The 12,336-nt window shown below is 43.8% G+C and overlaps 1 protein-coding gene across 2 annotated transcripts in view; it reads right to left on the reverse strand.

Annotated features, from left to right (window-relative positions):
* Window positions 1-178: 178 nt before the first annotated feature.
* Window positions 179-12,336, reverse strand: part of ahdc1 (AT hook, DNA binding motif, containing 1) — a 27,401-nt gene continuing 15,243 nt past the window's right edge. For both annotated transcript variants that reach the window (XM_066674737.1, XM_066674736.1), the window contains 3 exons: window positions 6,887-6,921; window positions 2,218-6,752; window positions 179-1,534 (listed from right to left, as the gene is read on the reverse strand). In XM_066674737.1, coding sequence (XP_066530834.1) covers window positions 2,245-6,504 — 4,260 coding nt within the window. In that variant the 5' untranslated portion in view covers window positions 6,505-6,752; window positions 6,887-6,921 and the 3' untranslated portion in view covers window positions 179-1,534; window positions 2,218-2,244. The remainder of the gene's footprint in view (window positions 1,535-2,217; window positions 6,753-6,886; window positions 6,922-12,336) is intronic.

A 12,336-nucleotide genomic window follows, 5' to 3' on the forward strand; every position in this document is an offset into this window, starting at 1 on the left:
AAAATGAATGGACCACTTCCCAATTAGTTTAAAATATGGTTTAAATTTAAATGATGCTATTATGGTGTATGCTACTGCATATTTCTTCTTCCTGTTGCTCACCTCTCCTTATCTGCAGTATTCTTATGTTCGTTCTCTATCATTCCACAGAGTAGAGGCAGCACAGAGTTAAGCAATGATAAGAACAGAATGTGTATTTAAATATTCCCACTTTAGATACAGTATATGGAACAGACAGATACAGTATTTCATCACAAAAAATCACTGTACGACACAGCGGACCACAAGAAATAGGAACAGTGAAGAGAGAGAAAAAAAGGAGAAGGAGAATGAGTAGGAGAATAGGCATTGTCCACGCCCTGAGTTCCAGACCTCTGTGCTCAGAATGGCCAGAGGACTGGCCTCTCAGCACCTTTGCCAGAGCAGCTTCTTTGGGGTCAGTGCATGAGTGTCTGTCCTCCCGACAGCAAGTGATGAAGACACAGAGACAAGAACTGGGGTGGGGTTGGCTAGGGTGTGACCATGCTGCAGGCCAAGCACAAGAGCAGAGGAAAAGGGCATTCAAATCAGACAGACCCCCTGTTAAAAAGACTGCAGTGACTTTGTGTACAGGACCAAGATAAACCGTTTGAAGCCACTTAAAAACTGACATCACCTCTTACATTTCAAAACAAAAATTCTTAAACATTCTCATGTCATTTCTGCAATGGGTTTGTACAAGTTTTCAAATGTTTCCTTACTCCTGTGATTGTTTAAGCTTCAGCTGTGTTCTCATTGTAGTTTGTTCCTCTCGTATTGGGTCTGTCGGTGTGACTTATGTACAGATGCTGGTATCTTGGAGCAGGTAGCACATAAGGTAAGATAAGGGGAAAGTAGGTAGCAGGGTCACCCTAAAAAGGTGGTTGGTTTTTGGGGAGAGTATGTAATTAATCTCTTCAGTGATATGGTCAGAGATGATGCTGCGACTAGAAGAAACAGGTAGACACAGAAAGAGAATCAGAGTAGAGGGGAAACAGGAAAGAGAGATCAGAATGTAGACCAAAATGTTTTTTTTGTTGTTGTTGTTGTTTGTTTGTTTTTTTGGCATGGTCTCTCATATTGGTTTGACAGACAGTTGCAGGCATGTCTGAGTTTTAGCTTTAATGAGTCATACTTGCATTCAGAGGATTCCTGCATTTTTGCAGTTAGTTCTTCTATTAGATATTAGCAGTGTGCCCGTCCGTCCTTAAAAAACTCCACCCAAGGTCCACAACTGGTCTTGTGCGCGAGATAGTGTCTATCTGTGCATCAATGTGCGTTTTCAGGTGTGTGTGTGTGTGTGTGTGTGTAAACAGGTCAACAACTGTGTGAGTGTAGAGCATGCATTTGAGAGTGTGTTTGTGTGGTGTGTGAATTTGGATCTTGATTGTCACTGCTGGAGAAGTCAGCTTATAGTCCACAGTTCCAAATCTCTTTTGTCTTACTTAGTAAGTGTCTTCTGTAACATCTAATGTACAAAATATTAAAAATATGAAAAGGGTGTAGTCCAAATCATCTGTTGAAAGAAGAGAAAAAAGTATGAGCAAACAAAAACTGGAGAAAAATATAATATAATATTTAAGACACAGAGGTGATTGTGGCCTATATACACTAACATTCTCAGAGTACTGAACATATTCAGAAAAAGATAAAAAGAAAACAAAAACAGAATATAATTATACCTCAGTTCTATTACATTTTATTTACACCCTATACACATTTTCCTGACCTTTTTCCATACTATAAAAAAAATAAACATGAATCTTTTCCCTGAGATACAACTAGCTATTTAAGATGCTGGCTATCGAAAGAAAAACATCAAATTTTTTGTCAGTTTTTAGTTTACCTCATCAGCTCTCTTACACTGCAGCTTTCCTTAACACACTGAAAATTTCCTTATGAATGGACCAAAATACTCCAACATTACATGGAATAAAATCTTTTACACTGACTTCCACTGAAAGTTAAGTTTTTCTCCCTTCTCCTACAAAGGTATTCTTTTGGAGATAGATGTTTTTCTTTGGACAGAGACAATATTCATTTGCACCTTAAAGGCCATGAACCTTTGAGGAAACATCTACTTAGCACTATGGGAGATTAAAAATGACCTTGATAGTGCCTGTTTTAACACTGGTATGATAAGTGATACCCTTTATGATTTGCCTTCATGTTAACCATCTTTAAGAATCATTTGCTCACCTTTGTTGTTTGCTGCAAGAATGCTAACTACAGGCTGGTGACAGTGAAGCCTTCATCACTGGGTTGGTCCAGTAGCTGGCAGAGAACCCCACCTCGAGCATTTTGGGATACATAACGATGCCCAAGGGGTGCATAGCTGTCCATATTTCCATGGTAACCCAGCTCCTCATGCTGAGGAGAAGAGTCTAGAGTCCCACTTGTACAAGAAGATGACATGGTAGGGCCTCTATTTACAGGTGGGGGATAAGGAGAATGGGACGGTACCCTCATTCCAGGGCCCATTAATGATATGTCCCGTTTTTGGGAGGGCATAGCGATGGTAGTGGATCGTTGCTCCTCATAGCTGTGAGGACTGTTAGCAACACTCCCACCCTGCCCATACCAGCAAGGAGAGCCACTGTAACTGGGGGAATCATACTGTGGAAACTGGTCCTTTGTGGAAACCCGGTGTGGGCTCATGGCAGAGCCACACTGTGGCAGGAGACGAGGGCTTGGGGATAGAGTTGGGCTGAATGTCCTGGCAACATGTCCGTATGTCTGTGAGGAAGGGCCTGTTTTAGGGTACTGCTTTAGGATATCGGACTGTGTGGACAGACTCGGGGAAAGAGAGGCAGAGTCTGAGGGATAAATTTGGGCAAACCTCTCATCAGAAGACGGAGTAGAGGTATGGGCAGAGTAGGGGGAGGGGTATTCACAGGGCTCAGGGGCATGGCTGAGAGGGGACAGGCTGCTACTGTCTCCACTGTAATAATCCAATGTTTCTTGGAATAGTGCCCCTGCTGAAGTCATTGGCCCTGCTGTAGCTGTAGCTGCAGGTTTTTGAGGTTTGGCTTTGGGTGGTGCAGGTCTGTCCCTTTGGCAAGGAGAGAATCCCCCCCTTCCCCTACCACCCCTGGGTTGTCTGCCTGCAGAAGCACTACGTTTTGGTCCACCTCCCTGCATAGAAGGACTTGCAGGTGATCCTGGAGGCATAGGGCATAGCTCTCGTTCACTCTGTTGCTCTGATCTTTTCTTGCGGCCACGGCCTGATTTAGTCCCACCTTGAAACAAAACATTCTGACTCCAGTTGTATGAAGGGCCTGCCGAATTTTCATTCCAGTCAAGCATCAGTTTTTCCAGACTTGATAGGCTAGATTGCCCCTCAGGCACTGGAACATCCCTAGAGCAATAAGGCCCCCCCAAGCTCCCCATTCCTGTGTGGGAGGAGTCAGAGGATGACTCAGAAAGTGTGTCAAGACAGGGACGTTGCTTTGCTTTTTGAGGTGTGTAGTTTGATATATCCAGGATGTCTTTGGATTCTGAGCCACCAACTCCATACTCTGAGTAGCCGTGGAACTGCTGATTACCAAATACGTCACCTCCCCAGATCTGGCCCTGCCTGTATCCCCAGGATGCAGAGGACTGGAATTGTCTGCAGCCCTCAGGAGGAGATGAGGATGAGGAGAAGGGGCTAGTCTTTGATATTGACATGTAATTTCCAGCTGGTGATGCTGGACCAGCAGACTCACTTTGATGCATAGGTGGTTGAGCAGGTCCAGGATATCCACCATAATGACGTTTCACCGAAGTCTGGAAACTTGAATAACTAATCTGCCTTTGTGTAGAAGGAGCAGGGGAGGCTTTAGAGCCGTATGTAAAGCTGCAGTCACTTTGCCTGTGCTGCTGCTGAGGCACAGGGCAGATGCTTGCCCCTTGTGTGACACTTCCACTATAAGGTGAGGGGTACTGGGAAAAACCACCAGTAGATGGATGGGGAGAACTGGGCGACCGGGAAAGGGAAAGAGCAGGAGATTTAGGAAAAGTGGTGGGAGAATTTTGGGAAACGTATGAATATGGGGGTCTAGCTGCAGAATTGCTCTGAGATTGGGATGAAGCAAGTTGTGACCCCTCCCCAGCACAACTAGATCCTTTAGGGCTTCTCTTAGGGTAAGCAGGAGACCAACGTTGGGCTGCACCTGGGCTGCTTCCTTCATACCCTGGAGTGAGTTTACGAGCATCTTGACGTCCTGTAGGGCTGGACATGGAAATATCCAGCAAATCTGAGGAATCATCTGAATCAAGTAAGGAGCGGAAATATCCTGCAAACAGTCCCTGAGACTCCTCCCCACTGCCAGCCCCCCTCATTGCAGGGCTGTGGTACATTCCTCCTTTACCAGTCTCAGAATAGGGAAAGCTCCCACGGGGAGAACCAGAACCTTGGTAATTACCTGCTCTTTCAGGTGTGCCTGGACCACCTTTTTCCCCCCACCCACTATTTTCATTGTGCCAGTCTTGGTCCTGAATACCCTGACCTCCTTTTAATGTTCCATTCTTTCGTGGACGTCGTTTTCTAATTTTTTCCCCAGACACAGGGGTACCTTGCTCAGTCAAAGATGCCCTATTAATTGCCCCACTAGCCCCTTTACCTCTCTTTCTTGGAGTTCCAGGTTCAGACGGAGGTACTTTCCGCTTCTTGCCAATTGTCTCGAAGAAGTCACTGAATGACCTCTTAAAAGCCTCCGAACACCCTCCAGCACCTCCTCCCCTCCCTCCCATGCAGCCAGCTCGTCCGCCTCGTCGGCGAAACCCTGTGAGGCGGTGCAGTAGAGTGGACAGATTTGGGTTCTCAGGAGATGTATGAAAGGTTTCAGGCTCAGTCGGAGTCCAGCAGCGTGGTGGGGAGCAGCGACCAGTGCTGGGGGGTTGTCTGTTCAGGAAGGCCAGTTTGGAAAGGACATCTGCATATTCTACCTTGACATCATTGGTGTCGTTAACATATGAGGGCAGCGGAGATGGCAGCTTTACTCGTCGTCGTCTCCGTGGTTTCTTGGGCTCTGCAGCATTTGCAGCCCCCGCCCTAGTCTCACGCATGTCAGGCTGCCCTGGTAAAGCCTGTTTAGGGGGCCGTCCTCGACGGCGCTTCAGGATTACAGGTAGCTCGCCTGGAGGGAACATGACCATTACACTCTTCCCGTTGTTTTTCATGCGGAGAAGAGCAGTGGGTTCTTTTGGAACGGGGACATTTATCTCACTACTAGATCCCACTTCTGCAGCATCACCGCCCGTGTTACCTTCCCCACGTGTCCCCACCCCCACAGGGTCTAGGGAGGAGATCTTGTAGCTTTTCTGGCGACGACTGAGGTGAACAGGGATTCTGGCTATTTTCACCACTATCTTTCTCATGCCCAAAATACGACCTCGTCGCTTACCTCTTGTAGCGTGTTGAGTCACAGTACTGCCTTCAGTGTCAAATGGCGCACTAACGCTATGATTTGGGGCCACACAAGACATTTTAGTTGGTGCTGGCGAAACATCAAGGGATGAGGCGGCCACAGCAACTTTGGAAGAAGGCTCCTCCTTTGGTCTGATCTCATCTCCTCTCCAGATGTTCACATCCTCCTCCTCCACTTTTTGTTCTTCTACCCTTTTCACTACATGATCTTCTGTGGCTCTACGTAAACGTGACGATTTGCGAAGATGGCAAGGGAAACGTGGTCGACCAGAACTCCTCAGGGTATACTTCCTTTCAGCCTCTATAGGCGTGGTGACCAGGTTGTGTCTTGCATTGGAACTATGGCACATGTCAGGGGTTGGTAAGTGATCTACTTCAGGTTTACAGGTTGTAGCATTTTTTTCTTTTTCCATCTCTGCCTTACAAGTAGCAGCAGGACTGGGTTTAAGGACTGAGTAATTTTGTGAGGATTGGCTGGTTTGCACAGGATAGGCTCTATGGGCAGGGGGAGTGTACTTTTCACTTTTGGGAGTTATAGACAAGTCCTCTGGAATAAGAGATGTGTCCTGCTCCATGAGTGAGGAACTGGAATCTGTGTGTTTGTCCATCTCTGTATGTGTAAGTTTGTGAATTAGCTTATCTGTGTCCAACTGCACATTCGCATCCCTCTGAACATTTGCGTGAGAATGTAGATGTGTGTTTGAGTGTTCCATACACACGTTCTGTTCGAGTAAGTGTGTTTGCTGGTGCGTGTGCATCTGTGTGTGCAAGTGCTGCTGAACGTGCACTTGTTCATGCGTGTGCATTTGTTCCACATGGTCCATTTGTCTGCGTCTCCTTGCTCGCCGCTGAAACTGGTCATCGTGGCTTCGCAGACCATTAGCCAGGGAAGGAGGCGAGTAAAATCCATAGTGTAGTGAAGTGGCCGGGCCAGAGTCAATAGGCCCTGCTGAAGTGACTCCAGGCCCTACATCTCCCATCCAAGAGCCTTCAGCCTCACTGCAGTCCTCCTCAGCCAGAGCTTCACAAGCCAAACGCACACCTCCAGAGCGCAGACGTCCTGACAGCCGGCTCATTACCCCAAAAGTCACTGTCTATACTACAGTATGTATGTGGAGTCCTCCGATCTGTGTGCCCTAGGGCTGTTGTCCCTTAGGCAACAAATATCTTACAGCCTATGAGGCACTATGGAGATGCTGACCCAGACCAATCTTGCTTTCAACATGGAACTCCTAGCTGCAAGTCTGAGCGCAAGGCTTCTAATAAACAGGGGCTTCACGAATTTCAAATGTGAAGTCACTGGACATTATTAGGCAATGCTGGTCTGTGAAAAGAAATACAAAATAACAGACACATATTTTTATTATAAATACCAAAAAAATACCAATAAAATTAAATTGTACCAGTTTCAAGTATGTTTTTTGGTCATGCTTTAATCTTAAGCATAGTTGTTCATACCGTTTCTCTTGCTGCAGCCATGTTTTGTGTTATCCCTGTGGGCGAAAGGACAATTGTTACCATGGTGATACAGTTAGAGAACAGCTGTAACCATGGCAATAGAATATGAGTGGAACGGTAACCATGGTTACTTAGTTTTTCCTCTCCAGTGCAATGGCTTGAGTCTTTACCATAGCAATATAGTTTGTGTATCAAGAAGCAGATATTTCTGTAACTTTTTTAAACAATATGTAAAATATCTACATGGACTGCTGTAATATTATAATGACTAAACACACTCTACTGTGCCTGCATACATATTACCATACTTGCACAACTCCATGGAGCGCTACAGATGTAATTACCTTAAACATACATTACAATTTGGATGAAATTAATTTCTGTAGCTCCAACCACTATATTCTAACACCCACATCACATACTGTATGTCCATTAACGTATTCCTGATTAATTTTGGTATCTACTCTTACCTGTCCTTCAGTTCACAACAGATCAAATAAAACCTATAAATAATGTCTGTGCTAACGTGTTTCCAGCTATATTTTTCCCCAGTCAGTAGGTAGTGGCTACAGGTGCAAGCTAAAAAAATAAATAAAAAATGAAACACATGAAAAGCATACTTTTAAGGATGTGTGGCTATGGCTTACATGCACTTAAATGTGGGCATTAAAGAAAAAGGCATAAATAATCAAAACAGAAAAAAATAGAATTGTTGCAAAAATATTTCATATTAAACATATATATATAATGCTGGGGAACTGGTGTACAGCTTACGCTCTTTTATTTATAAGAATACATCACAACAATACCTATAGATTAATTTTTACTTAATATTAATTATAGATTAATAGATTAATACGCCATGTGAGAGAAAGTTATTATTTCTTCTTGAAATGTCCAGAATAACTGTTATATACATTATACAGATTAGGCAAGAATATTCACACAGTCCCAGGCCTGAACAATGTAGAGGAAAGTTATAGATGTTGAATTGGAAATTGTAATCAGCAGGGGGCAGCAGAGGGATGGGAGGAATGGAGTGAAGAGGTTTGGAGCGTTCCTCCAAAGAGAGAAAAGACTGCATGGTAATGAGGGCTTGGTAGTGTGGATGGAGGGAAAGGTCCAGCGAGTGAGGAGGTCTTGGCATGCATCTCTCCGCTGCAACAAACCACTGAGAGGCAAAAAGGAAGAATGCCTCCATATGAACCACAAACATGCACAACAGTGAGAGACTGGTTTTGTTGCTGTTGTTGTTGTTGTTGTTGGTAGAAATTTTACAAATTCATTAATCACAAACAGACATCTACAGTTTGTCAAGTCCATACTCTGGACTTTCTCATTCCCTCCCTCTCCTGTTCTTTCCTTCTTTTTTACATACACACACACACATGCACACACTCCCTTGTACACACACATTTCCATCCATCACTGATGCTTTCCCACATGGTTCTTATTACTCACTGGCGAGGAGAAGGGAGGCAGAGTGAAAGATGAAGACAGAGAGAGAGAGAGAGAGAGAGAGACTGTGTAAGGGAGTGGAGCAGAAACATGTGCTGTGGTGCTCTGGCCTGAACAACGCTTACCATCCCTGTGCTTAAAGATGCACTGACAAGTAGACTGAGAAAAAGAGGAAATGGATCCAATTACAAAAATATTCTATCAATAAAGAGTTATTATTTCATTCTTTTGTTGGGGTTTAATATTACATGTTCATAAAAAGTGCCACAAAGTTTTCTTTGTGCACTTCCATGCAATAGAGTGCAGTTTATCAAAGAACCATAATGAGGTTAATAAGAGAAGGAGAGAATGAAACGTTCTTTAATTTTAACCAATTTAATTGGTAAATGGGTACAGAACCTTCACCCAATGTATTTTAAGGCCCTTTATGGAACGTACACAATGTGTGGAGGCACCTCACGTTTTACAAAGTTTCTTTACACATCCTAAAGTGTCCTCAAATGGACCATATAATGAATGGTTCTTTATGAGGAAAAGCATGGTCCATCTATAGCAACACTTAAAGAATCATTTAGGCACGTTTATCTTTAAGGGTGCAGAACACGTAGTGCTTCTAATGAAAAATGAGAAGCTGGCAGAGAACCCCTATAACCCACACTTTTACAAATGGAGCGGTCTACTTCAGGTTCTCTAAAGAACCTTTTCGTGTGTATAGTTCTTTAAAACACACAGTTGAAAGCACTCAGTCAAAAGGTCAGGGAACCAGTAGTGTCATTCACAGAGAACCTTTTCTGGCACCTTTTTTAAGACTGCTCAACGAGTCCGCTTCTTCTCAACTGAATGTGTCAAGAAACCTACAGCTCTTAGATCTGCTGCATACACCACCAGACACACTCTCTCACTATCTCTCTCTCTCTCTCTCTCTCTCTCTCTCTCTCTCTCTCTCTCTCTCTCTCTCTTTCTGCCTCTCGTGTTTTCTCTCTTTAATTAATACCATTCATTAATTAAGCATCAGTCTAACTGAAGACAGGAGCGAGCACAACTGCAGATCACCATTTTAATTACAATCACACATGCATGCCTCACACACGCACACACACACACACACACACGCACATTCACACACTATAGACACACTCTCTACCCAACCCTTGAGAGAGAGAGAGAGACAGAGAGAGAGAGCGCTGATTTGTCTGTAGCTTCACCTCCTCTTTTCTCTCTGTTTTGGCAGCTCTGTATATATATCTGTGCCAGTGCACGCTAGTGAGCTGGATTAAGTCAAAGACAAAGTATGTGAATGTGTATGTGTGTGATAGACTTAAGAAGAGGAGTTTGTGGTGGTCTTTTGCCACAAGCACTTTCATTATATGCTCCCCCCACCCTCTCCTCCCTCTGTCCACTTTAAGGAGCTTTATTTGTCTTTACTTGATACACTGCCCTACCACTCCTCTTTTTCGCCTCCTCCATTCTCTCCACTTTCATTTTCACTTTTCTCCTCCATCTCTCTCTTCTCCACCCCTTCACTGTCCTCTTTTCTCATACACCCTCATCTTCACTTCTCTTCTCATGCACTCTCCTCCTCATTTAAATTCTGTTCTCTGTATCTCTTCACTTCTCTCTCCTCTCCTCTCATCTCCTCTTCTCTCCTCTCACTTGTCTTCCTTCCTCTTTGCCAATCCTTTTAACTGCTGCAATGCTCCCTGGGGCTTTATAACAGCTGCTGACCATGGGCCAATCACAAAGCTTCATAAAGACTGAGTGTCCAATAAAAGATGCACCACGGTTCATCGCAGCCTCTCAGTGAACCAGACGCCTGTGGACAGCACTGCCCTCTGCCACAACCAAGAAACACTAAATAACAAAGGTCAACCACTGGCTGATCGACCAATCAGGTCCCATCCATTCTTATTACTCCAAATTCAATTTGCTTTATTCTACTGAATGACCATCTAAAACAGAAATGTTTTTTTTACTATATTGTCACTGTCAAATGCTTGTATCCCCATTAATGCTGTTTTACATGTTTTGACAGAAATCACCAGATGCCCTTAACACTGTCATGATTTCATGATGAAAGGACCAATAGAATTACTCCCAAAATCCTGTTTACTCTATTTCCCTTGTTTTTTAAAGCTGCTATTTCAGAGATATTAACCACCATCCTGTCCGTGTAACTGCAGTGCTGAAAATGATCCAGCACAGAAAGGATACCTGCTCTGTGGTGGTCCTGTATGGGGGAATGATCACTGAAGACCAGGGTGAAAGTAGCTAACAAAATACAACTACAGTCTGTAATTGTGGAACTATAAGTTCTACCTATGCTTTGTGCAGCTGATAAAAAGTGACAATGAATGTAGAATATTAGAGTGTGCGACCTTGCTTTGGCCAGGCAATGTATACATTATGTATGATCATTGTCAGTATAATTCCCGTACACTGTATATACTGTATATAGACATGTATGCATAGATACATCTAATACACTCCATGTATTACATTTACACTATTTTGATTATTTACATCTTATAGAACAATTAATACTGCACATACCAGTCCTGTCTATTTTTTCTAATAGCCCCTATATGCACTAGATTCCCAGTGTCAATTAAACACATACACACACTTTTCCCAGTGACCTACCTCCTCACACATCTGATCCAGCTTATCAATGAGTGAAAAAACCTTAGCTTGATCAGGTGGTGGATACAGGCTGGAGCTAAAGCTGGAGCTGAACTGGTGGTCACTTATCTACAGTGTTAAATTAGCACCTACAAGTCCACCTGGGCCAAAAAAAAAACTTCCCTAAAAAGTAACTTTAATGCATCAAATGTACTTGATTCTGAATTATTTTTGTCCTTTCCATATTAATAACAGAGCGGCGCGGTGGTACAGCAGGTAGTTTCGCTGTCACACAGCTCCAGTGACCTGGAGGTTGTGGATTCAAGCCCCACTCCAGGTGAATTAGTTTGAGGAGTTTGTATGTTCTTCTCGTGTCTGCGTGGGTTTCCTCTGGGTGCTTCCGGTTTCCTCCCACTTTCCAAAAAACACACATCAGTAGGTGGATTGGTGACCCAAAAGTGTCCATAGATGTGAATGAATGTGTGAGTGTGTGTTCCGTACTCACCATGACCCCCCCACGGGATAAGCGGTTACAGACAATGAATGAATGTGTGAGTGTGTGTCGGGGGGCGCCAGTCCTTCACAGGGCGACACACACTGACACATTCGCTCACATCTATGGACACTTTTGAGTCGCCAATCCACCTACCAACGTGTGTTTTTGGACTGTGGGAGAAACCCAGAGCAGAGGAAACCCACACAGACACAAGAAGAACACACCAAACTCCTCACAGACAGTTACCCAGAGCGGAGTAACTATCACCCAATTTGTTGGCAAGGTACGTCCTGCTCTTTTGCACTGAACATTGTTCCTGATCCACTGCATTTAACCAATCAGGAGTACAGCACCTTATCTGTTTCTGGTTCATGCACAGGAGGTTGTTTATGATGTTTCCATAAGAACAGAAAAACATCAATGCAGTGATCAGAACAATATGTCACAGAGGAATATGGCAAACAAACATAAAAGTGGATGTGCACATTTAGTCTAGAATTGTGCATGTTAACTGCAGCTTATGGATTTATACATATGCATATTTCATACATATGGATTTATGTATTAACATCATTAAATAAAATTATTGTCATTGAAAAATTATTACTGGGCCACACAATAGCTCAACAGTTAATGTCCCTGTCACTTTCACACAACTCCAAGGTTCTGGGCTAGTGGGTTCAAACACCACCTGGGGTCACTATCAGTGAGACGTTTGGTGTGTTCTCTCTGTGTCTGTGTGAGTTTCCTCCAGGTGCTCCAGCTCCCTTCCACAAAAACACATGCTGAAGTGTCCATAGGTGTGAGTATGTGAGTGAATAGGTGAGTGTGTGATGCCGTTTGAAAATAGTGCCCTGTCCAAAGTGTGTTCCAAATT

This window comes from Hoplias malabaricus, chromosome 6 (genome assembly GCF_029633855.1).
Source record: "Hoplias malabaricus isolate fHopMal1 chromosome 6, fHopMal1.hap1, whole genome shotgun sequence".
Taxonomy (NCBI): domain Eukaryota; kingdom Metazoa; phylum Chordata; class Actinopteri; order Characiformes; family Erythrinidae; genus Hoplias; species Hoplias malabaricus.